The sequence below is a fragment of the Corvus brachyrhynchos genome, unplaced genomic scaffold, assembly GCF_000691975.1.
Source record: "Corvus brachyrhynchos isolate BGI_N302 unplaced genomic scaffold, ASM69197v1 scaffold279, whole genome shotgun sequence".
In the NCBI taxonomy this organism is placed as follows: Eukaryota; Metazoa; Chordata; class Aves; order Passeriformes; family Corvidae; genus Corvus; species Corvus brachyrhynchos.
Window position 1 is genome coordinate 704,408 of NW_008246060.1, and position 24,908 is coordinate 729,315.

At 48.7% G+C, this 24,908-nt stretch overlaps 1 protein-coding gene across 8 annotated transcripts in view; it reads right to left on the reverse strand.

The window, feature by feature from the left end:
- The window catches only part of COL13A1 (collagen type XIII alpha 1 chain), a 103,554-nt gene that overhangs the window by 14,905 nt on the left and 63,741 nt on the right, over positions 1-24,908 (reverse strand). For 3 of the 8 annotated variants that reach the window (XM_017746418.1, XM_017746420.1, XM_017746415.1), the window contains exons 15-39: positions 24,237-24,353; positions 23,742-23,783; positions 22,849-22,875; positions 22,078-22,113; positions 20,747-20,791; positions 20,121-20,147; positions 16,368-16,412; positions 14,607-14,639; positions 13,996-14,022; positions 13,303-13,365; positions 11,393-11,446; positions 10,273-10,359; positions 9,752-9,805; positions 9,497-9,541; positions 8,855-8,923; positions 8,245-8,268; positions 7,767-7,820; positions 7,118-7,162; positions 6,677-6,829; positions 5,763-5,861; positions 5,405-5,458; positions 4,558-4,599; positions 4,043-4,069; positions 3,055-3,135; positions 687-722 (exon numbers count right to left, since the gene is read on the reverse strand). In XM_017746418.1, coding sequence (XP_017601907.1) covers positions 687-722; positions 3,055-3,135; positions 4,043-4,069; positions 4,558-4,599; positions 5,405-5,458; positions 5,763-5,861; positions 6,677-6,829; positions 7,118-7,162; positions 7,767-7,820; positions 8,245-8,268; positions 8,855-8,923; positions 9,497-9,541; positions 9,752-9,805; positions 10,273-10,359; positions 11,393-11,446; positions 13,303-13,365; positions 13,996-14,022; positions 14,607-14,639; positions 16,368-16,412; positions 20,121-20,147; positions 20,747-20,791; positions 22,078-22,113; positions 22,849-22,875; positions 23,742-23,783; positions 24,237-24,353 — 1,386 coding nt within the window. The remainder of the gene's footprint in view (positions 1-686; positions 723-3,054; positions 3,136-4,042; positions 4,070-4,557; positions 4,600-5,404; positions 5,459-5,762; positions 5,862-6,676; positions 6,830-7,117; positions 7,163-7,766; positions 7,821-8,244; positions 8,269-8,854; positions 8,924-9,496; positions 9,542-9,751; positions 9,806-10,272; positions 10,360-11,392; positions 11,447-13,302; positions 13,366-13,995; positions 14,023-14,606; positions 14,640-16,367; positions 16,413-20,120; positions 20,148-20,746; positions 20,792-22,077; positions 22,114-22,848; positions 22,876-23,741; positions 23,784-24,236; positions 24,354-24,908) is intronic. The other 5 variants (XM_017746416.1, XM_017746417.1, XM_017746419.1 and 2 more) reach the window with 5 other exon arrangements.

Genomic DNA, 24,908 nt, shown 5'->3' on the forward strand with positions numbered 1-24,908 from the left:
GAAAATATTTGGCTGTTATTTAACAGCTGTTATCCAATAATAGCAGAGTGGCTTGTAGAACCAGGTTTGCATTACTTAGAATCATAGAATGGTTTAGGGTCGGAAGGGACTTTAAAGATCACCTCGTTCCAACCCCCTGCCATGGCCAGGGACACCTTCCACTAGGACCAGGTTGCTCCAAGCCTTGTCCAACCTGGCCTTGAACACTTCCAGGGATGGGGCAGCCACAGCTTCTCTGAGCAGCCTCTGCCAGTGCCTCACAATAAAGAACTTTCTCCTAATATCCAATCTAAACCTGCTCAATCTTTCATTTTGAAGCCATTCCCCCTTGTCCTATGACTACAGTTCCTGATGATGAGTCCCTCTCCCATCTTATGGGGACCAGCAGGCTGGAGATCCCTCAGGATAGAGAACAAGAGAACGGAGCATCATGGAACCATGCAGAGGTTTCATTCGTCTTGTTACTGAGACAGAGAGGAACAAGTAGGCTGTGAGCCCAGGATCCAGACTCATAACATCAAAGAAGACAAGCGTGTGACATCAATCCTCATTTTAAGTTTAACCCCTCCCAAGCCTGCTGTGATAAAAATATTATTCCTGGTGTAAACAAGACTCAGGTGGAAGACACAGAATGAGTCACGATACTGGGGAGGACGAACATGGGGTAACAGAGAAATGGAACTCACCGGTGGTCCAGGCCTGCCGTCTAAACCTGAAGCACCCTGAACAGACAGGGAGGGTTCACAAAAACAAGGCAGAGGAGAGGGGAGGAGGGTGAGGGGAAAGGAGAGGGGAGGGGAGAGGTGAGTAAAGCAGTGACTTGAGACAAACATATGCTTGCAATTAACAAAAATTAAGATCTCAAGGACAGATGATGGCACTTACAAGCAAACCAACAAAAACATAGAAACACTGAATACATACAATGTTGACCTGCAACTTTCAGATCCTCTTAAGAGTGCAAATTTCCTTCTCTCAATGCCACCAGGAAAGCTCCTGGGGAAGCAGCTGTTCCGTGACAGGTGGCAAAAAGGACAATGTGACAGTGGAGCTGGAATCTGCATTGCCTTTGTGGCAGGCTGGGCAACACAGGTGAGACACAAGGCTCAGATGCCGGTGGTCACCAAAGCATTTACAAGCAGCACAGAACCATCAGCTGTTCAAGTTGCTACCAAGAAACCCGGGGACTGTTGGTGTGCACTGGGTCAGCTGCAGGCTTGCTCCACTCCACATGCAGTTGTTTGGGGGCTTATGAAACAGGTGGCTCATCTCCCCATGTCACCAGTGCAAATTTACACCAGACTGAGATCAAGTGGCACTTTTCTGTCTGCTTGGCTCTTGCCCTGAATTTCCTCATCCATAAGACCTAACAGTGGTTCTCCCCAAGGCCCATCAAGCCCAGTGGCTTGTATGACAGTAGTTGGGAGGGAAAGCTGTGGTAGGATGTAAGTACCAAATACTGAGTTTTCCTCCACTTGAGCATTACAAACTCCAAGGCTACTGCAGACAATCAGGACTGGAATTCCAGCATGATGTCAAGCCCCAAGTCACAGAAAAAGGCAGCAGATCCAGCTTCAGCATTTTACAGTCTGAAATATTTCAGAACCTGCGTGGCACTGCATTTAGTTTGACAGGCTGAAGACACGTTGGATCAGGCTCGGAAATCTTATGAAGAGAGTTCAGTGGCTCTGAAAAAGGATATAAGTTCCACAATATCTGATCTTACTGGCTGTGCTTCCTGGTTGGCCAGCCAATATTGCTGATCCAAATATAAACCATGTCTAAGAAGACACTTCTGGGCCAGTCTTCCCACCTCCACAGCTCAGGAAGAGTGATGGGAAAAGCCAAGGCACCTTTGGACCCCCATGGGGCTCACTAGTGTAGGAGAAGCAACTAACACATTCCCTGCCCCAAAGATGAGTTGTTGGGATAACTGTTGAGGCATCTTCTGCTCAGACTGTCACAAGGACATCCCTCCCCTGTCCAGATACCCCACAATAAGGAATAACCACTTACACAGAAAACTTCCATTTGCATTTCTCAGGGGACTGGATTCTGACTTCTCACTGCTTCACTGAGGCACAATCCCACACCCTTTGAGCCTTCCAAAACCACCACTTTCTCCCCCCTGGCTCTGCCTGGAGCCCCAGGGAATGTACTCATGCTGGGCTCACTTAAGCACCTAGAGTTAGAGGGGATTCATCCAAGCTCTAGAAGGGAACTACTGTTCAGCACAAGTAAAGGAGGAAAACATTTTACAAAGACACGCACATTTCAGCCAAAGTCAGGGACAAGGGATCTGGGTGGTCAAACACAGGACGAGAAAGCCACACAGTACATGAGATGCACTCTGCAGTGTTCGTTCCAGGCAGAACATTTGGCAAAGGGAGAAGGTCTGCTGTGCCACCAGTGCTTTTTATGATATGAGAGAAGTTGGGGGCTGTGGAACAACTGGGTGGGACTAAGTTACCACCAACTCATCATCAGGTTTGTATCTAAAGCTCCTGCAACTTCTCTGTAATACATTGTGCCCAATTCCTCTCACTAAGCCAAGCAGTGCACTAACACCAGGTTAACGGGACCGAGTTCACACAAAGCAGGGACACGCTGGCTCAGGAGGAGCACTGATGCCATGGCAGAAGTGACAGGAATGTTCCAGCTATCCAAGAAGCTGGTTGCATTAACAACAACCACACTTTGTACAAAGCTTAGCCCAGGAGACAAATGGCTGGGGAAGGCATCTCCAGCTTCTGTTTCTGGTCTTGTCCTGAAGTGCAGAGAACATCCAGGAAAGCTACTGCTTGTTTTTCCCAGTCCTGCCAGAAGCAGGAGGAAATAAAGTGATCACTGATCTATTCAACAGATCTAGAAGTTGAAGGCTGTGTACAGAAATTGAGACTTTGAGTTTAAAAAGCAAAGGCACAGTTATTTATAGACCATCTCTTTCTCTGACTTTACATACCAAATCCCCACGTGCGTCTCCTATTGAGGGATCTTTTTACAGCTGATATTAAGTTTGGCTCACAAAGTGCTGCTTGCTTCCTGGATACTTACGGGTAATCCCAGTGGCCCTCTGTCTCCTTTTTCACCCTGGGCACCCTTCTCTCCTTTCACTCCATCAATCCCTGCTTCCCCCTAAAGGAAGGATGAAGCAGAAAATAAACCCACCATAACAGCACTTACATAACAAACATTTCTCCCTTCAGAAGAGGCAGCAGAGTAATGCTTTAGCCCAATTCTCAGCCTAAGCTGAAGAAAACCACTGTCAAATTACCCCTGTGTGAGCACCTGTTTTAACTCAGTGGCAATAAGAGGAGACTCAGGCCCTGTGGGTAAAGATGTTCAGAGCTCACTATAGTGCTGCTCTCCCTGCTCTTGTTTCTGTATATAAATATAAATAACCAGAAGTTATCTGATGCAGTGGGATTACACTTTAAGATGTGGATCCACTGGAAGTGAATGACAGGTATGCACAAGCTTTGAAGAAAAATCATACAGAAATAATGTTTGGAAAGACTTTTGTAAATGCTAAGGCATCAGTTTCAACACTTCAGAAAAAAATAATTTCAGCTTTCCTTTACCAACTGTATTTTTTAAATTCTGTATTATAAACTATGAAGCAATATTAAACAAAATACTCCTTTTTCTTAAATTCAAAATGTAACCCAAAGCTTTCCCCCCCCCCATTCCTGTTCATAAGGCCTTTTAAAACATACCCATCATTTTTAGCACCCAAACAGTGCTGGTGGCCAAATATTAAGGATAATCAGAAGAACTAAAACACTTTGCACATTTTCCAATCTTTGCCCAGAATGTCACCAGAAAGATGCAGCTCTCCTTGTACGTTTCCACTCAACTGTTTTTTGTCCCAAAATGAGAGCTGCTAATCCATTTTCTTCAAGAAAATATCCAGAAGGATTTATCCTCTTACCAACATGGAAGAAAAGTACCACCTGAACACGAGGAAGCTGTTACTAAAGGGAATTCTAGCACCTTGGACAATTTCCGTCACATTTCAGTACATAATGTTTTGTACCCTTACCTTGGGTCCTGGAACACCCTGAAGACCCTGTATTTGGGATGAGAAACAAGATATAAGTAATGTTTCAGGATGGGCTTTAAGCTCCAGGTATCCCAGTTAAGCCTGCAGTACAAAGGTTTTGCTTTCTGGAGCAGAAACACTCAGCCCAAAAGCCTCTTTATTTGTGTAATGGGCACTTCATGTACTGTTTTCATCTCTAACGAGGAGCCTCTTGCCAAGCACACCCTGGCAGGGGGCCAGGTGTGCTATTAAGACAATTTCTGCAGTTGATCCCTTTAATCCCATCCTGCTACTGTCTTCCTTTCAGCTCAAACTAACATAACCTTTTTTCTTTGCCCTCCCAGCCCACTGTAGCTCTGACCTGCTCTGGGGGTGGGCTTGGAAGTGATACTAAGCATGTTCCCCTTTCAACACTGCAGTGGTTCTGTCTCCTCCACACAGAATCCTCCCCAGCCACAGCCTGCTCTAATCCCATTCCCAGTGCCTTGCTCCTCAGGTGTATCACTCAAACTTACTGGAGGTCCTGGAGGGCCTTGGGGTCCAGGGGGCCCAGATATCTAGAAAGCAATGCAAGAGGAGTCACCATCAATGTGCTGCCCTCAGGGGCAAAGTGGGGCTGCTCAGAGGGGAGACAGGACACAGGGTGCAGCAGAGCTCTTCCACCAGGCTGGGAAACCTAGACTCCCCCTAAGGACTGCATTAGGAAGCAGCAGCAATCCCAGGCAGAGTAGCTGGGAAGCAGCAGCAGGACTCTGCGGAAGGTTATGCAGCAGTTGCCAATATCTAAGAGGAGGGAAAGCAGTGAGGTTTTTCCCATAGAAAGGTCCACTTCCACTACTCTACCACCATTCCTACAAGGACCTATAGGGTCAAGGAATAGAAGAGAGGAAAGAAGGCATCTGGTTCCACATGTGTCAATAGCCTGTGGGACTCCTTGCTGCAAACCATTCCAAAGCTAGGGGTGAGCTTTGAGGGGAGAATGGGCAAATTCAAGAACTCTAAAATCTATTGAAAAAAAAAAAAGAAAATACATAGTATATATACACATGCAAATAATTGCTAGGAAATCCATTTACTGCAAATACTAGGGAAAATATTTGTTATGCTTTCCAAGCTCTTCTCTTCTTCCCTAGGCATTCCTTATTGACTAGTGATTGTAAGATAGGTTGTTCTTGTGTCAGGAAAAGGAGGGCATCAGGAGTCAGAGGTAGCTGGCGATCCAGTCCCACAGCACAAGGCTTGCTGTCCTCAGTGAAGGGGTGTCACCAGAGGGTGGAGGGTGCCTGTTTCCAGCAGCACTGCTGCCAGATTGTCCCTCCCCTACTGCCGAGATCACGAAGGAACACAAGAAAGGTGACCTACCAATTCTCCTGGATTTCCTTTGTCTCCATGCTCCCCAGGCTCACCCTTCTCTCCCTGCACACAACAGCAGAGTCTGTCACCACCGGCTGTGCTCTGGAGTCTCCCTCCATTGAAGCTGCCTGTGAACCACCCATTGCTGGCAAGCAGCAGCTCCCCCGGGAGAAGTGGGAACAGACCATGTGGTTCATATTCCCTGCCTACTGCTGGAGGCCTGACGGACATTGTGACACCTAACAAAGGGGTAGGGCTCTGAGGCTCCAGGGCACTCAGCATTTTGGAAAACGAGCCCTTGTATGCTGCTCTATGCTATTTTCTCTTTACCAAGCAGGAAAGAGCAGCCTGTCTTTTCCATTCTTACTGTCAATCCTGGAAGTCCAATAGGACCTGGCAATCCTGATGGTCCTGGTATCCCTTGGTCACCTCGTTCGCCTTTCTCTCCAGTGGGGCCATCTAGACCCTATAGATCAAGAAAGATTTGTGGAGTTTTTGCACGACTAAGTCAGGTAGACATACAAGACATCACTGCAAGAGCCAAGACTAGCTCTGGTCATCCCAAGAGTACTCTGAAAACCCTGGGCATCCACCAGGTATCCAGGGAAATGCAGGGCATCACTAGTATTGAAAGTGGAGGTACAAATGGCTGAACATCCTCCTGTCACTACAGATGTACCAGTTCCCAGAGTGGGGATGGGGTACTGCTTTCCTGCCTCCAAGTTCTGCTCAGGGTTATGCAGTTTGCTGGAGTCCATGCTAGGAACCACTCCCCACAGCCAGCTGTTGAGACAGCAGGAGTTTCATCCTGGTAATCTCAGAGAGAGGCAGGAAGCTGTTGCATAAAACCCCCTTGAGCAGTGCTGGGGACACAGAAGCAGTGACAGACTGAAGCTGGGAGGCTGGGCACTCTGCTCCATTTAGTGGCCAGGTTGTGAGGGGTTACCCCATGCAGCTGCCCTCCCAGGAGGGGGTGTGGTAGTGCCTCAGCCTCCCAGCTCACGGTCAGGCCTGCTCACTTCCAGCAGTGTTTCAGTGCCAGCAAGACACCAGGCAGCAAGCTGAGGAACGGACATGGTGCCCACAGAGCAAGGCAGGCACCTGGGGACAGCCACTCCAGCAAGAGGACATCATGTGCCAGGAAGCCAGGACCTCCCATATTGTGACACTTCACGCAGCAACACCCACCTTGCAGGGGCGCTCAGGTATCCAAGGAGTCCTGGGGCCTTGCCCCAAAACCTGGGTGGCCACCAGTACTCAGAGAGGTTTTGATTTACTCACCGGTGAGCCCGCTTGTCCTGGCTCTCCTTTATCGCCCTTTTCTCCTCTGACCCCAATATGGCCTGGCTCTCCCTTCATTCCAGGAGGTCCATCCTTTCCTGGCAGTCCGTGAGGGCCAGGGGGGCCCATTTCTCCAGGCTTGCCACGTGGTCCCTAAATGAAATTTGCACAACATAAAGTGAAACATTTACAGATCAGAGTAAGGCTACTCCTGCCTGGCCCAGAGCCTCTTGCACTGCTCATCCTTTCCCTCATGGTTATGCCCTTTGGAGACAGGACAAAGTAGCGTTGCCATGACAAATGTTAGGACATTGATAAACCATTAATGCTCCTTTTTGTGAAGCAAAACACTTTTTTCCCTGTGGGAAAAGCAACCGTGCAATGTCAGTTACAGAAATGACTCCAGGTAAGACCTCTGAAGGGAGGAGCATCGTGCCTTACCTTTTCTCCATCGTGGCCTGGAGGACCTGGCAACCCAATTTCACCCTGAAACACAGAATCATTACTTTGTCAGTTTGAAAGCAGCTATTCTGACTCCTCCTGTGGGGCACTGTGATGAAGAAGGGCAGGCATTGCAGAAACAGCCTGCATGGACCACTCACAGGGAAAAAAAAGCATGAAAAATCCAGGGTTTTTTCTGTAATCAAAAAAAAATAAAGCATGGAAACCCCTGGTTTTTTCTGTATTCATAGAATTAAAAAAAAAAAAAAACAAAACAGAAAGACTAACATGGAAACCCCTGTTGAAACATTACATTATGTGACTGCCTGAGAATTTTCCCAGTCTTGTTGATCCTGACCGCCAGCTCACAGCCCCAGTGCTGTAATATAGTCCCCAACCAACACAACCCCTCAGTTTGGTTCCCACAAGCTGCTTCCTGAAGGGGAGGGAAAGTAGAAAGGAACCTTCATCTCTAAGATTAGGCATTATCATTGTGGGAAAAGAGATTTTCAGGATATTGTGTGTGAGGAGGAGTGGCAGAGGCCAGCAGGACAGTCTGATAGTGCTGGACAGGAAGTATGGGAGATCTGGAAAGAGTCGTGGGTGGAAATTTTGCCTGAGGTCTGCAAGTGCTGAACTGAGACAGTACCTTCTGTCCTGGTGGCCCTGGAGGTCCAGCGACCCCTGGACGTCCTGGGGGTCCCTAGATAAAGAAAAAAATTATTTTCATATTTTCAACACCATTTGTGTTTTGAAACCAAACACCTCTCCTGAGTTTAAGGGGAAATCACTAAGGAATATTTCAAGGGATTCCTAAAATCATATTTTGTTGGCAAGATGAACAATGGAGAGCCCTGAGAGTTGCTCATCCCTGCTCTTTCTGAGCACTCCCTGTTCTAAGCAGCATGTACTACCTCTTAAAGCAGAGCGATGAAAGTCCTGATTAGAATTCAAGTGCCCAAGATCAGAAGGCAAGATGAGCTCTTCTTTCAGCTGTCAGCTGCCCCAGCTTTAGCTCCCAATGGCAAAGGCGAAGTGTTTTAGCTGCACCTAAATTGTCAGGCCATCTGCTTAGGATGGACACATGGCTACTTGTGTAAAACCCCATAGCAAAGACAGGAACTCACCATCAAGGCCAAAGTTCGTATTTCCTAGGAAAAAAAAGTGAAAAAAATAAAATTAAAATAAAAAAAGAAAACAGCCTCTGGAAAACTAAGCTTTTTCCTGGAGACAGCTTATTCTCCACTAATGTAACACTGGCCCAAATGAGCACGGAGCCTACAAAATTAGTAGAGAAAAAAACCAAACAAACAATAACCACACTCTGAGTCCCACAGAGCTGTTATTCTACAATTTCTCCTTTTTCCCAGTGGAACCCAGGCCAGCCCGGAGCTGGGCACAGCCACCCGTTCACTGCACTTCATCTGCACATGCTTGCAAGGAAGCTTTGGTGACTTTATTCACCACCCACGCCACGCCATGGGCCACTCCCAAGGGGGTTCATGTGACCTCTCTGTCAACCAGTATGGATACATCAGCCCAGCCAGGTGCGCAGGTATTTACCAAAACACTACTGGCAGGGAGCTGTGGGATGAAGGGGACTATGGCACAACCAAGTGCTTCCCTTTGCGGCTGGTGCAGAGGAAGCAGATCTACATTGTTCACAGCTGTCTGTGCCCCTGGGAAACAGTAAAGCACCCAGCAGTCACCTCACAGGACAGGAGGGCAGCTGCTCACCTGGAGAGCTTCACTGATGTTCCCATCATAGTCCATAATTTCATCCTTCCCAGGCTCTCCTTTGGGGCCCTGAAAAATACCAGGTTTTTAGCCAGGGGCTGGGATTGCCCTTCCCTTGGGGGGCTCGGAGCTGTGGCTCACTCTGAAAAAAGGGACTCAGAAGGGTCCATTTCATAAGTGTCCAGTTTTTCATTTATTAAAGAAAGCCTCTGCAATGCAGGAAATTCTACAGAATTGTAGCCAGCCCAGCTCAGATCACCATGTTGTGACCATCAAAGCTGGCAGTCTGGAAAGAGGTGAAGTTGAGGCCAGAAGCCAGGAACTGGATTGTTTGACCAACCCATGAACATGCACCAACCCTCTTGTTGCTCTTTTCTCGTAGGTCAAGGGCCTGAGTCCAGACTGGGATGTCCAAACCCACCTCCTCCTATGAATGAGCCACTCTGAGATGGCTTGGGAGACTTTGTTTCCTCTAATGTGGGGGTGAGGGTTTGGAGTGGAGAAATAGCCTGTCGCAAACTTAGCCACTGCCCAGCTATGAGCACAGTGACAGCAAGACCCAATCTGGACTGTCAGTGTGGTCCCACTATCCTTAGACCCCTCTGACGGGCCAAAACTCTGTGTTAGTGGAGGAACACCTACCCTTGGGCCCATGGGTCCCTGGTCTCCCGGTGAACCACGTTCCCCCTGAAACAGGAAGATCACAATTTTAGCAAAGCCTGTCCCTACACTTGCATGAACTCCAGGAATCATCCTCTGCTGGTTCTCTGAAACAGTCTGGGCTAGACAGCTTGATTTAAAATTCTCCTTTTCAGCTAAGTTTTGTACACATAGGAACAAATCTGCAGCTACTGAACCTCGGAACCTGGAGGTGGGTTGTGCAGAAGCACCCCATACCTTTTCTCCCTGTGATCCTGCAGCACCAGGCTGACCAATGTCACCAGCTTCTCCCTGACAGGAAGAGAAAGGGAAAGGGATGGGTCTGTATTGTGTTGAGAGGATGCAACTCCACTGCTGGCTTCTCACTTCCACGAAGAAGAACTACAGAACTGCACCATCCAAGCACCCCTCCTGTGCCACCTTCTCCTCAGGTAGCCCAAATCTCCTGCCACAACTGCCCACCACTCACCCTTCTGTTCCACCCAGGGCAAAGGGAGTGTTCAGACTGGTTTCTCACAGAGCCTAGAGGGGAGTTATTTGAGAACAAGAAGGGCATTTTCCTTCCAAAAACAGTTCACAAATTCTCTCACCTGCAGCATATGGAACAACAGTACTAAAACACTCTGTAGAACCTGATATCCCTCCAGCAGGTAATCACAGATGGGCACAGATGAATACAACCTTTGCTCCTTCCTATACACCTTGTGCTGGGCACAGTCCCTCAAAACACACAACTCCGTGAAGGAAAAATCACTCACCTTTGGTCCAGGGGGTCCAGGCAGACCTGGAGGGCCAGGTTCTCCTTTAGCTCCCACCAAGGCATTCTCAGCAATTCCCTTCTCTCCCTGTTTGCAAAGAAGGGTAAGACATATGTCTCAGCTCAGACTCTGCATCTCTGTAATTTCATTTGCCAAAATACTGGCTTAGAGAGACGTGGCCCAAAACAAGGTCCATCAGCTGGACTCTTGATAGCCCAGAGAGGCACTGCTCCAGGAGCAGCAGCTGGCCAGGAACAGGACAGTATGGTCCTGCCTGAGGGTCCTTGTGTAGCCCTGCCAGCAGCCACAGCCACGCTCATCCCTTCAGCTGCAGCACGGCACTTACTCCCCAGGGCAACACAAGGCTGCCTGTGGACAAACCTCATCCCCCAGCCTCCCTTTGAACACTGTGTTCTTCTATTGTTGAAACTGAGCTAATTAAACCACCTGATGACGGCTTCTTTTGGAATGTCTCCCTCTGGAGCTGTAATCATCAGCCACTCAGCCCTGCACACCATGCACACCAAGAGCACATAATAAGGCAGTAACAGGAAAGCTTTGTCACTGAACCCTCATCCCTTCCTGAAATGGCCACTGGCATTCACTGCACTGTCCCCTTTCCCAAAGAAAAAGCAAGTCTGATTTGAAAGGTGTGATTTCTATCTGAAAATCTCAGATAAATCAGGGAAAAAGCCAGCTTTAGGGCTTATCTTTATGTGACCTGCCTTGGGTCTCTCTGAGCACAAAGCTACTCCTCCAATTCACAGCACAGTAGTGCAGCTCCCCAAAAGCCCCTCTTCTCATCACCCATGGATCTTGGAACAGGAAGGAGGCTGAAATGCCATGTTACATCTGAGGCCATGCTTTTAAAGGGGAACTACTGGAACATGATTCTGTGGTCAATCTCCCCCTCACTACATGAGGGCACACAATTCCTCACAAAGAGGCATCTTTTTGTGTGCCTCCCTCACATCCCTGTCTGGGGATGACATTCAGCTGAGCAGAACATACTGCCACAGCTAGCAGTGTGTGAGCTGTGCACAGGAGGGAGGGAGGAAAAGGGGTGAGAGTGGCCCCACCCAAAAAGAGAAAAAAAAATAAAATCAGGAAACAGACAAACCTTTGGGCCAGGAAGTCCAGGAAGGCCAGGGTCACCAGCTTGTCCCTTCTCACCCTGTTGGCAAAACAGACATGGTCAAGGCTGACTCTGCAGGCTCTCCATCCTGGAGGAGTAGCAAAAGGGTGAGCTGCTCCTGGTTTCACACTCTCTCTCCTTCCCTAGGGATTTTATTTCGGGCACAGACAAGGCATCCTCCATGAGCAGTACCAGCTCAAGACATTACACGTTTTTGCCCATCCTTTTGACTATCTCTGCACATCACTGCCAGTTCTCTCCAAAGCAAGGTGAGCGGGCAAGGGATCCAGGGACACCCCTGTGCATCTTCCTTATCCCTCTGGTCTGTTAAACTCTTTTCCCTGTCACTTCTTCTGCACAGGCTTTCCCTGATCCATATACCCACAGGAGCTGTTGCCGAGGGCGAATTTTAGTTGGAGTGCAGGACTTTCTCCATGCCCTGCTCCTCTTCCCTAGCTCCAAATCCCAGACTCATTATGCTCTTAAAAAAACGCAAGCAGTGCAGTGTCTCAGCTGGCAGCCAAGCTCCGTGACACACACTGGTCATGAAAAGCAGTGACAACAGGAGTGGCAAAAATGGCAAAGACAGCAGCTGATGATACAAGATGATGCCTGGTGAGCTGCAGGCTGAGCTGTGTGAGGCACCATGGAGCATGGAGGATGCCACAGGTAGTGAGCAATGGAGAGCATCTGGCATTCCTTTGGTGAAGTGGCTTTGCTCAGCTCACCATGACACCGGGGCTATATTTTGAATATTGGAACTCAATTACTGGTCTTTATGTTGAAGTTAAGTTCTCTTCAGACCATTCCATACAGCTGCTAAACCCATGGTTTCCAGGTACAGTGTCCTGTTTGGGAGTCTGCATTTTGCCAGGACAGTGAGAAATATTGGAGGTTTCTGCTACCCTGAAGAAAAGTTTCAAACGCATCACCAGGGGAAGGGGTGTTCTTAGCCGCTACCCCCACAGCTCCAAGACTCAGCAACTTGTACAGATTACAGAGAACAATTCAAACCCTCTTTCCCCCCACAGGTGCCCAGCTCTCTCCACAAAGGCTCCTGGAGCCAAGCTACTGGGCTGCAGAGGCTGGTGCTGCTCATCAGAGCTCAAGGGCACGCATCTGACATGCAGGGGACTTGCATCAATGCTCCAGGAACAGACATGCACTGGTGGCTCCCTGGAAAATAATTAACTAGCAGCAATCTTTTTGTCAGGCAATTCTAGAGTGCACTGCCCCCCTTCTCCAAGGTAATTTGGTTTCCAGCCACCTGTAAGACCCCCCTGTCTGAGCCTTCTTTCCCTGCCAAAGCATGCACATTGCTAAATTAATGCTTCTCTCCCTGGAAAGAGGGAAAACATTTTCAGGACCTCATACCCAATGAAAAGGTTTGGCATTGGGGGTTTTTGTAAAGGTGTAATTCCTATAATAAGGAGTAATCCTGTCCCAGGCCTCTGTGAATCCCTGATTCCGCCTTGGTATCCCACTTTTCATTCAAGGACTCTTTTGAATACACATCCATAAGAGCTACTGAAAACATCCTGTGATGCCAGAACTACGGTGCAAAGCAGTGGATTTCTTGAGGAAGGAGGTCAGATTACTGAATCCCTGTTTAGGGTGTTATTTCTGGAGTCAAGAGATGCAGCACTGTCCTTAATCGTTCCCAGGACAAGGCTACATCCCAGGCATCTCATGCTGCCCTGCCTGCCACCAGCCCCCCATCTCCTGCAAGCAGGAACACGCAAACACACTTCACCAAGGGGGCAAGAGCCAGCAAAGGACACATAATCCCCCGCAAGCATGATAATGCAACACACGGAAGCTCCCAGCAGCTCCCGCTCGCAGGGAACACAGCACAGCGCTACCAGGACACCCAGCCCAAACACACAATGTCCTACCCGCTGCCCCCTCTTCCCTGGCAAACCTGGGGGGCCCATCCTCCCTGGGACTCCAGGATCTCCCTTCGTGGGGAAAAAAAGAGACAGAGAACATGTCTGTTATATGGCTGTCACATGCTGTAACATAACCCAGCGAGCCTCAAACAAGAGCAGCCAGCTGCTCTGAAACCAAGCCGGCTGCTCCGGGATGGAGAGGCATGGGGCACTCACACACCATGCCTGCCTCAGGAACTCAAACCAGGTCATGCTACACTGAGGTGGGGACACTGTGCAGAGCAGTTCATACACTGCACGGCGGAAGAGCCCTCTGCAGGGACATGGGAAGGCTTCTGGGGGCACAGAAGTATGGGAGGCAGAAAGGGGACGAGGGAAGGGGCAGAGGGAACCTACTTGCTAAGCACAGTGTGCTGTGCGTATCTCATGGAGTAGGGAGGAAAGGAGGAAGGCAGCTGGAAGGTTCCCATTGACACAGACACAAGCAGGAGGATGGAAATACTTGCAGTATGGTCCCTCTCTCACTTGGTATCACTGTATCCTACTACCATTTTGCTTAGAGTGGCAGGTGCCACTAGGGCCTGGATTCAGGCACTGGCAAGTACACAGACATTCCTCAGCTCCCTCAGCTGATCAGGAAGGGAAAAATACACAAACCAACCAGAAGTGCAGGCTCAGAGCAAAGCCCTGTGAGAGTACCTTTTCTCCTGGAGTCCCAGGCTCGCCCTGGTGAGAAAGAGACAGGAGAATAAGGTGAAAAACCAGGAGGAGAGAGTACAAATCCTCCTAGGGCTATCAGAGTGGGGAAAACAACATTGATCTATGGGGGCCTTGACCTGGTAAGTAAGGGCATCACAGTGCTTCAGTTGCATATTTTTGTGCCTGAAACTTCTTTTATCTTCACTAGCCAGCTCCCAGACTGCTCTAAGAAACCAGCAGACCTCAGACTCGTGGCTTCTATAGAACAGAGCAACGACCTTGCAGTATGTCAGGATGTTTACCAGACACAGAGGAGCATAGGAAGACAAGACTCATCTGCTGGCACAAAGGAATTTGCCGCTCCTTGCTCTGTTTTCACAGGAGAAGAGCAAGGCTGCAGGTGCAGCTGGGGGAGGCTGTGACAGTACTAGTTCACCAGACTCGCTGCCAGGTAGCAGGAGTGAGGCTGGAGACAGGTGTAGCACCTCCGCCAAAGCCACGGCAGTTCTGATATTCCCCTTTAGTGGGAGCTGTCCGACCATTTTCTAGCACCTTGCGTTCTCCCAGCTCCAGCCCGCGTCCAACTCAAGGCATTGCAGCGTAAAACTGACCTTCATCCCTGCGGTGGCCAACCCAGGAGCGCCCTGGCAGAGAGAGGAAAGACAGGAACACCTTGTTTGAAATTAATCGGACATACATTTTTAAAAAAGCAAAACAGTATCAGTCAGGTAAAACTGAAAATGCGAAAATCTTTTCCTTTCCACCACTCAGAAGTAATGCTGTAACACCACACAGCACACGTCTTCATTCCCTGAGCAGTTGTTCACCTGTGGAAGTGGCTCTGGGTTCCAGAAAGCTCTTCCAAAGGCAGGCATCATGAGCACAACCCACTCGAGACAGCTGGATTTCCACCCCCACCCCCACCGCCCCTGGTTTTAGTCCCACAAGTGAAGCAAAGGCCAACAAGCAGAACAGGGTCAAATAACTGAGGAATGCAAAGACAGACCAAGGACCAAACCCCCACTTCAAGGCTAGAGCCCAGATACCTCAGCTCAAGCATCCCAAGAAAAGCCAGCTTGTATCCCAGAGCCTTGGAGTATTCCCCCTCATTCTGTTTTTATCACAGAAGACAAATCCTGCAATAAAACGCTTTCAGGAGAGCTCTGAAGCCAGACACCTTAGGGGAGAAAACAGACCTCCGAGCACTGCAATTCAGGTGTCATTCCGCAGTGCAGAGCAAGCCACTACCATGGGACTGCGGAGTCCAGGCTGCCCTGTCATCCGAGACAGGTGCCTCAGAGCCTCAGGAGACAGCTGCTCCCACAGGGACTGTCACATTTCCCTTGACAGTTTTTGCTGATGCAAAATGCAGGTTGTCCCCGTCAACCATCCTCTGAAATCTCTGTATACCCTGTGTTAGTATTAGTTAGGCCCTAGTTAGAAAAGGTTCAGTTGAAAAAGCAAATATGGGGGATAAACTAAGGAGAGGGGAGGGAGTGAAGTGGTATTAGAAGTTGGGAAATGTGAGGGGTTGGGATGTAGTACATGAGGCAGTGAGGAGGACTGGGAGCCAAGTTCAAAGTGAAAAGAGTTTGGAAAAGTTCAAACAAGAAGGAGTGGGGAGCCAGAGAGCAGCAGGATCATACCTCTCAGCTTTCTGAAACAGAAATCGGGGACAAAAGCTAAAAAACACAAGGACAGAAGATGGAGATCAGGGATTCTATGCAATAAATGGGGGGGGAAAAGCATTCCAGATTGTCTCAGGATCAGTAGGTTTTAGTGAATACAGGCTAGAGTCATGAAAGGGATACCATGCAGTAAGTGGCTTTGGTTAGGCCTTCGTGGTGCCTTGGGATGCCTGTTCCTCATTTTTCAGCCTTCGAACAGCAGTGAACACAGATCATGTTATTTTTTAGTATTTACCCTTAAAATGCAATCCACAGACATGCAGGGTTGCTCACACACTGACCCTGATTCATCGCTGCATTAGTCCAGGTTCACACTTGGGCAGCCCTGCTTATCCCAGCTGGGCTAACACACATCTGCAGCAGTCACCTGGGAACCCAATTTACAAAATGCCAATTCCCTTTACAAACATCAGCAACTGGCTGCTCTCACTGGCGTAAAGCATGAATATCCTGATGTTGCAAGTCAGCATCAGACTGGACATGCCATTTGCTCTGTAAACACTTCTTCCCCACCATCGCCTTCACAAATTAAGCCCTGCATTTTGCAATTTAGAAGCATAAACAATTCAGCTGAGGACAGCCACCAACTAAGAGACACACACACAAATGCCTGTGCATCAGGGGCAGTCGAGTGCTATGGGTGAGATCAGGCAGACAAGCGTCACTCCTCTGGTTACAAGGTACCTTAGAGCCATGTCTTCCTGGCATCCCTGGCATGCCTCTCTCCCCCTGGAAGCAGAGCAAGACACAGAGAAAGACAGCAAGAGACAGGAGATGAGTCCTCCCAGGGCACTGTGAGGAGTGCCCAGGGCACAGGTGATGAGAAACCCTCCCAAGCGAGGTGAGGCACTGTTTTCCCCACCCGACTATCATCAAGTTGACTGCCCTAGCTGGGGCCATTTCCCATCAGCAGCACCTCTCAAGCCTTACAGGACGGACCTCACTGGAGTGCCACAGCCTCTGTATTCTGCTACCACATTCCAGGTTACAGCATGATGTAGGGCACAGGGAGGCATTCAGCCCACAGTGACTATAGAATGAACAAACCTATTTGGAGAAACAGAGAATCCAAGGGTGCTAACAAGTGCTGTTAGCCTGAATTTTGTCTAGTGATAACTGGAAAACAAAACATCTTTGGGCAATCTGCATACTGCTGTCATTTTGTTCTGGGTGTTTAGTCCTTGCTTGGAAGGATATACGTATATGGGGTTTTTTTTAATTAACTTTTTGTAATTACAGCATCCTGTGAACTGTATTTTATAAAACAGCTTCTAATACCATCATATACATGGCCTAATGTGGGCACCTCCTGCCCTACACAGCCTACTTAGCTACCCTATTTTCAGCAGTTAGAAAAGTAAAGCAGTAATTAGGAATACTTTGTACTAGAAAACGTGGATCGCTCTCTCTCTCTCTCTCTCCTTCCCAATTATGCGCTCTCGTTTTTTTTTAAGCAAGACCAAGAAGGGAAGACCGATGCTTTCTGGTGGAACACACCCACCCTTCTTGCAGAGACCATCCCCACAGGGCAGCCCAGCCTGTGACAGTAATTCCCCTTCCCAGAGACTTTTCTGGAAGAACTGTCCGCCTGAAGAGCTGTTGAATTATTTAGCCCTGCAAAAGCAAAGCCCCCTTGGTGAGAGGGAGCACGGTAACCCCCCACAGGGGCAACTCAGAACAACCACCCTATGCCATATTTCCTGACGACGCTGGCACAGCCCCCGGCACCGGCGAGATCCCACAGGCACTAGAGCTAATTAGAGAGGGCAGCAACAAACGTGACACTGCGCCGCTGAAGAGCAGAAAGAAACCCAGCGCCAGAGAAAAAGCAGGAAAAACAACTTTCCAGAACATCTTTAAACCCTTATGTGTTTGAAAGCCATTGTAGTACAGCGAATACCCGCTGGGCTGCTCCCTTTGCGATCCCCTGCTACCCTAGGAGCTGCACAGGGTGCCGTAGCCAGGCAGCAGCAGCTGCCCACCAAAAGCAGCACTGGAATGGTGCAGCAAAGTCAGGAACTGGGAAACATCACCAGAGATGGGTACAAAACGCAAAACATCCAGCACAGCTCCCCAGGGGGCTTTAGAAAGGCAACCAGTAGCATCTCCCAGCTCTCCTGAGCTTCATGCTGATTTAGGAAACACCTCTCCCTTTCACACCGTGACCTCACACTCTCCTCCCCTTTTACCTGGTGTGAGCAGCTTTATCCCCACGGAGTGCCAATGGTGCCTCACGCTGATCAGCTCATTAGCTGCCAATTAAAGCAGACAACCCTTCCTTTTTGCTCTTTGCTGTGAGAGGCAAATTATCAGGGGGTTATTGAGAAAGGCTGTGGGCACTTTATGGCTCCTTCCTCAAAGCATGAGAAAAAGCCTCATCCTATGGATCTTTCAGGAAAAAAGTAAGAAAACATCAGTGAAGCTGAATGTGACAGGCTGGGGGCAGAATCAAATGCTCATTCAAGTGGGCCAGGTGATCACAATGACTGCCTAATGACCTTCATGAGACACAGATTTAGGTCCTTACATGATCAAAGCACAAGTGGTGGCCACAGAAGAAAACAGCTGAGAGACAATCTAGGTTGTGCTGCACCTGTCACTGGGTGGGAACAAGTGGTTAAATGAACAAGGGGTCTGTATGATGCTAGCAAACCTCTTCAGGCCAGAGATATTCTTCACTGGCAGCAGTGATATTCCATGCAAAATTGGCCACTCAGCTAAACTACGAATCATAGTGTTTGTCCAGGGCTCCTCAAGGCAAAGTCCAGGTAATTGGATCCAAAGTTGGAAGATTTAAAAGTCTTCCAGAGTCCCAATTAATCCTCCTAGGTGGGAGGACAACAGAAAGAAGCAATTTCCAAAGACAACAAATGCAGGTTCTGTTGGATGCTCAGGAGCTGCTACTGGGTGAGGTATGGCTGCTGATTTAAGAATATGTCTGCACTTCCCCTTCAATTCCTCTGAGCAAAAAGAAAGGAAGTTGAGAGAAAAGAGACCTTGACAGTAACAAATGAAAGTCTGCGTGTGAAAGAAGCTGCTGCTTTGGGACTGGGGAGGTGCCCCTTTGGAGCTGCAATTTAGTATCACAAAAACTGTGATGGGTTTCATCTCTGCTCTTCCTGACGCGGGATGAATAAGGGATAAATAAAGGGCCAAGTAGAAAGACTGTGGCCCCGAGTCAGGGAAGGCTCTCATCCTCTGGATGACCCTGAGACATCACTGCAATACCTGAAGACTTCCCCTTTGCCAGTGAAGGGCTGGTTAGTCCTTGTACACGGGCACAAATAAAGCAGGTGTTCCAATGCTAGCAGTGAAACAAGGGACTTTAAGCAGGGACGAAACACAGCTTCTCCTTTCAGCCTTTTCTCCCTCCCAGGCCACACTCTGACTTCAGTCCTTCAGTTCAGCTTAACAGGAGACCCACTGTTGAGAGAGCAGCAAACTCCAAGCCCTCAAAACACATATGTTCTGGGTGCAATTCCACCTTCATTCACACTGGCACAAACAGGAGCAATACCTTTGTCCTTGATGGAATTACACTGGAGAAGGACACAGGAAACCTTTGGACTCTGCATGCACTGTAGTATTTCTGAGGAGGTACTGGTTTTTTGTAGGAACACAGTCACTGCTGCTCTATTAAACTATGAACCCAGAGCCTGCATTCCCAAAGAACATCTCTTTAAACTCCAAGTGATGTATCCCTGGTAAGCTCTGAAGGGGCCTTTTCTCTCTTCGAACAGTAATCCACCCAGATGGTAAAGATATAGAAAGTGTATGTGCTGCACAATAAATGAGCTGTATGCCACACACTAAATACTGGAAATGTACATGTCACTGTTAATGCCTGTCCAAATATTACAGGACCAGTCTTTCCTCACGATGTTTAAGATGTATGGCATGACACAGCGTGCTCTGACTGCCATGAACACTTGCCAATGCTGTAATGTTTTAAGCACAGTCTACATTGAGTAATATACTTTAAATATATGGGTACAGTAAATTTCAGTCAAATAGATAACATCTGGGCAGAGACCATATGAGCCTGTAAAAAGTGTCCAGAAACAGACAGAAAAGCTGGTGCCAAACCTCAGCCTGAATCGTGGAGTTTGAGTGGATTTGATGCGTCAGCTAACCAGAGTTTATGAGGAAACCCCAACCTAGCCCATCAAATAGAGAGATGTAACAAATCACCAGCAAACTTCATAGTCAGAGAAATGCCTTTGGTAAGAATCGAATTCCACCGAACGGATAAAGGCTGCGTTTATTGCCTGAGCTCGGAGTGCCTGTCTGTGGTTAATCAGAGCACAGATGTGTACTCCATCAAATACCCCACAGAGCTGCCTTGGACCCAACTTCCCCTTACAATCCATTAGCCCAAGGAGCAGTATCTCCCAGGTGATCTACTGTGCATTAGAAAAACATATTTGTCATGCCTACCTTTACGCCAGCATCCCCTTTTTCACCCTGCCCAGCAAAGAGGAGAGAAAGGGGGTTAACAGAGAAGGACAGTGAACATAAAGGGAAACCAAGCAAGCAGTTCAGTTGTAACAGCAAGGGACAAAGGGAAAGTAGCCAAAAGAGGGGTGTGATAAATGCAACCCCAGCACTCTGGTCCTCCTCACAGCAACATGGTACCAGTCAAGCACTGGCTGTAACCCAGCCCTCCTAGGGAATGCAAAGGCAGTTTAGGTCCCTGGAGTGGATGCTGGAGGTTGCCCATACTAATGTTTTTCTACATGGTAAGGGTGTAGAAACCATCAAAATATTTCATGGTCCAGAGTAGTCTCATTTTCACAGCCCTGGTGCAAAAGCCTCTAAAGGCTGGGCCAGTTTTATTCTTTAATGGGAGACTGTGTAGGTCCTGGTTCAGGACAGTGCGGAATCACCTTGGCCAACAATCGCCCAGACTCTTCACATAAGAGCAAGTGTTCCTGTCTACAAAGTTCATTCCAGGTTCTAGAGAACTGTCTCCAGCCCATGGCCTTTGATATCCCCTTAGGATAGGCTTGTGCCACTTATCTGCCCCTGAGAGGTGCCCCCACTGACTCGACTTTAAGGGTTACCTTGGGGCCAGAGGCTCCAGGGAGGCCTGACTCGCCCACCTCACCCTGAGGAAGAGAAGAAAGAAAACAGTGGAAGAAGCAAACACAGCAGCAAGAAAAGGAGCTGTTGGTCACCAGAAAGGTCAGCAGAGGTGTGAGACACACCAAGGTGTCCTACACACACCAACCTACCCCTGGGTCTCTCTGGGAGAGGAGCACCACTCTGCATCAAGAAAGATATTCAGTGTATGAAATGTATGGAGTGAAGGCAGTGGTCCCATATTCTACATCATATCTGAGTAAACTTTTCTCAATATTTAGCCTTCTTTTCCCTTCCCATTAGGACTTGGTCCCCTACATTCATCCATTCCTTCCAGCTTTCCCAGAGAAAGGTCATGACCTTGGACTCATCCTTCCAAGATCAGTGCAGGCTCTTCGCTTGAAAGTGAATTAGCCAGACAAGTTGTTTCATGTAAGAGCAGCTCATAGGAGAGGCTGGTAGGAGAGGCCCTTGCTGTGAGGTCGCTGCCGAGAGCCGCCCGCCCTGCGCACACAGAACAAGATGGGCTCCTAATGGAAAATCTGATGGTTCACTGAGAGAAGGGGCAATAAATTGTGTCTGTCTGCAGGAGTGGGCTGCAGTCTGCAGGGGCTATAATTTCCACTTCCTGACATAACAAAAACTTCTCAGTTTATACAGAGCTAATTAAAAAGCTCTCAGGTCTTGCCATTTTGCCTGCAGAGCACCCATAAAGAAACGTGGAGATAACAGGGGACACAGGATTCCTTCCTGCTGGGAACATTCACCTTCCCCTTCTCCAGCTGACATCTCTTTAGCAGTGTCTCTTCATTCCCTCTCTCCCCTTTGATCTTCCTTTCTGTCTTTCCCCTGTCTTTCTGTCTCTTCATTACACCCTCCAGGCTTGACAACCCTGCTGTTAATCAGCTGCTGCTGAAGGCATTCGGGCATTGCCAGTTTCTGCCTTTTAACCCAGAGCAGAATTGACTCTTTCCTGTATCCCAGAGAGCAATAGCCAGGGATTTGGCCCTTTCCAGCCTCCTGTTTGGGTCTGGATGCACAAGAAGTGCATTTCAGCCTGCAAGTGGGTGTAGAGAGGCACACACACACACAGACATCTGTTCCGTAGCTGCTGGAGAGTTAAAGGTATCTCTGGGCCCAGGCTCTCCTTACATGGGTGACAGCAGGGAATCTGTGGGCCTGTTGCAAATCCAAGTCCAACAGGAAAAAGGCTCCACAGGAGGCTTCAGCACAGTCCATAGATTTTCAGCCATGATTCCATGAAGCATCAGTGCACTAATTAATTTAACAACATTGAAGCTTCCCTTCTTACCTTTCTGCCAGGGTATCCCTGAATCCCAGTGTCTCCCTGCAAAAGGCAAAAAGACGAAAGAAAACGAGGCTTGGCCTGAGAAGGATGAATCTCTGCCCTCTTCCCTGGGGTATTGCTGGGATGGGAGAGCGTTCCATGGGGAAAATTCGTCTTTTGCTCAGAGTGATTCCACTGAGCTCCCGTCCCTTCAGACCCACAGCTCAGCATTACCTGCGCTGGGCTGAGCCCTGGCAGGAAAGCCCTAGCAGACAGGTAATGCATGTCAGCTCTGTGCCCCAACCTCCATGGTTCCTATTTCCTCACCCTGGCTACACATATCAGATAAAAACAAATTAGGGTGGGTGGCTGCGGCTGAAAAACAACAACAACCACCCCCTCCCTCACACTTTGGCAAGTGAATAAATGGGAAACCATGGCAGAGTTAACAATAGCATTGCAAAATCCATTCCTGAAGCACTGGGAAATGCTTTGAGAATGGAAGAAGCCAATAAAGCTGTGTGTGGCAAACAATTTTGCAAGATGGGCTGATGAGGCGTGCCTGGCTCAGTCAAGATGCTACTCAGACGTGTCGCCTGGACAAAACCCATGAGTCAGCACACGGGCCAGGCCCCAGAGGCAATGCTGAGCTGGCTTAGAAATCTTTCTCAGCTATTTGATGTAACCTCTTTTACCCCTCCTCCATCCATCAAAATGTACTCATCTGTCCTCATCAGGAGAGTCCATCTCTGTTCACCATCTTTCTACACCTCTAAGTGAGGAGAGATGTCTCACCTTTGGTCCAGGAGGCCCAGGTAAGCCCTGTGGATAAAATCAAAAGAGACACTGGGGCTGGAAAATACAGACATCACATGGACAGCAGGGTGATGGGGGGATGCTGGCTGGTTTGATTTGAAACACCCCTTAAAGATTAGCACTGGTGAGCTCAAACATCCCTAATCTAGTCTTCATGTAGATGAATACTATCTTAGTCCGCACACCCAAATCAATTCATGCCCATAGTGCTCCATCCCTCCAGGTTTGCTCTTGCTGAATCTGAAGACTAAAAAGCTGCTTTGCCTTATGTCTTATGCTCCAGAATCTTTTCTGTTTCTCTGGCTTGCTTGGGGAACTTGTTCCCAGCCCACTGTGCAGCTCTGGAGTAAATCAGGCATTTGCAGCTTCCTCTGGCAAGCTAAACAGAGAGAATATATTAACAAACAAACCACTTGTGTCTTTAAATGAGAAAAAACCAAACAATTTACCTGATATGAGCCATGAAGCATACCAGATATATGTGTGTGTAAATATAAATAAACAAAATATCTATGCAGGAGCTGCATGTGAGCAGGCAGGAAGGGAAAACTACTCTAGACATGCTCTGATGCCTATACCACCCTTGATGTTGCCTGCTTTGGCAATTCAAGTGTTTAGTCATCCTGTCCTTGGCTCCTCAGAGAGAGATGAAGATCTCTCAGAGAGAAATGAGGATGTTTACAGCATCCCTGACCCCTGTAATGTGTGTGGAGAGGTGCATTTGCCTTCAGGGATGAGACTTGCTTGTCCTGTTAGCAGGCCTTGAAAACTCTTTGAAATGGAAGTTCCTTTCATTCTGCAGTGGCTACGGAGCCAGCATGCCATGTTTTCCCCTGCAGCTCCCAGGAATGGAGCTGGTTTCTGGTACCCACCTTTCCATCTCTGCCAGGCTTTCCAGGCTCTCCCGCTCTGCCCTGTCGCGAGAGAGAGATACATGAGCAGGATTTTCTGTCCTGTGCCCTGCCATTTAGCAATGGTATTATTTTATAAATGGTGCTTCTGTTCCCACCCTCCTTGGCTGCTCGATAGGACAGTGACAGGACTTCAAAAGGGTGGCAGGCAGCACGACAATTACACCCCAGGTGTTACTTCCTCCCTGGGGCCATCTGCAAGGGCTGAGGAGGAGGAAATGAGCCTGGTGTCACCCACTGTGTGTCCAGATATCAGCAGTGCCCAGTGCACATCTCCGCCTTCCCTCTCACTCCCCTCCTTCCCTGGAACTTCTTCCTCTCCACACATCCACATGCTCTGCAAGCCTCCTGTCCACGGCTATCTCAGCTTCGCCAGAAGCAACAGGGGCCAGAGGAAACAGCCTGTGCCCTAGGGGATGGGGGAACAGAAGGATTTAGGTTTTGGTAAGGACTTACAGGGGGTCCAATTGGCCCAGGACGTCCTGGGGTTCCTTCGGGTCCAGCTGGTCCAGTGGGCCCTGGTGGACCAGGGGGCCCTGGGGGACCTTGGATCCCCGCTTGTCCTTGCTCACCCTGCAGTTTGTAAAACAAGAGTTATCAGCTGGCAGAGCAAACCCTTCACACCACCACCCTAAGGGCCCAAGGCAGGCCAGCCTGACTGAAGCAGAGGAAATAGAAGCAAGTCCCAGGTTACTGCCAGGAAAAGTTTCCAAGAGTGATGGAGAGCCCTGCTGAGGACAGCTGGGCTCCCTGGGAAGCAGGAGCCAGCACCCAATGGTTTGCAAAGACATCTGAGATCACCTGGTCAGAGCTCTCTTCTAAAGGGATCTAGAGATGACAGAGCAGTCCAAAGAGACCTTTTTATTCATTGAGCCAGTCAAGTAAAATTTATGTGTCAAAGACCAACATCTTTTGAGTCTCTAAGGAGGCTTTCCAAAGCATTTGACAGTCACATGTGAAGCAAAGCCTCCCATGATGACGCTGGCACTTCCAGGCAGAGCCACAGTGTCTTACCTCAGCCTGTTTTTCCCCCATACTATATTTGTTGGACAACACTCCCTCTGTTTTGCCAAGGACCAAAAGTAGAAATCCCACAAACCCAAAAGAAAATAACACGATCATCATGGC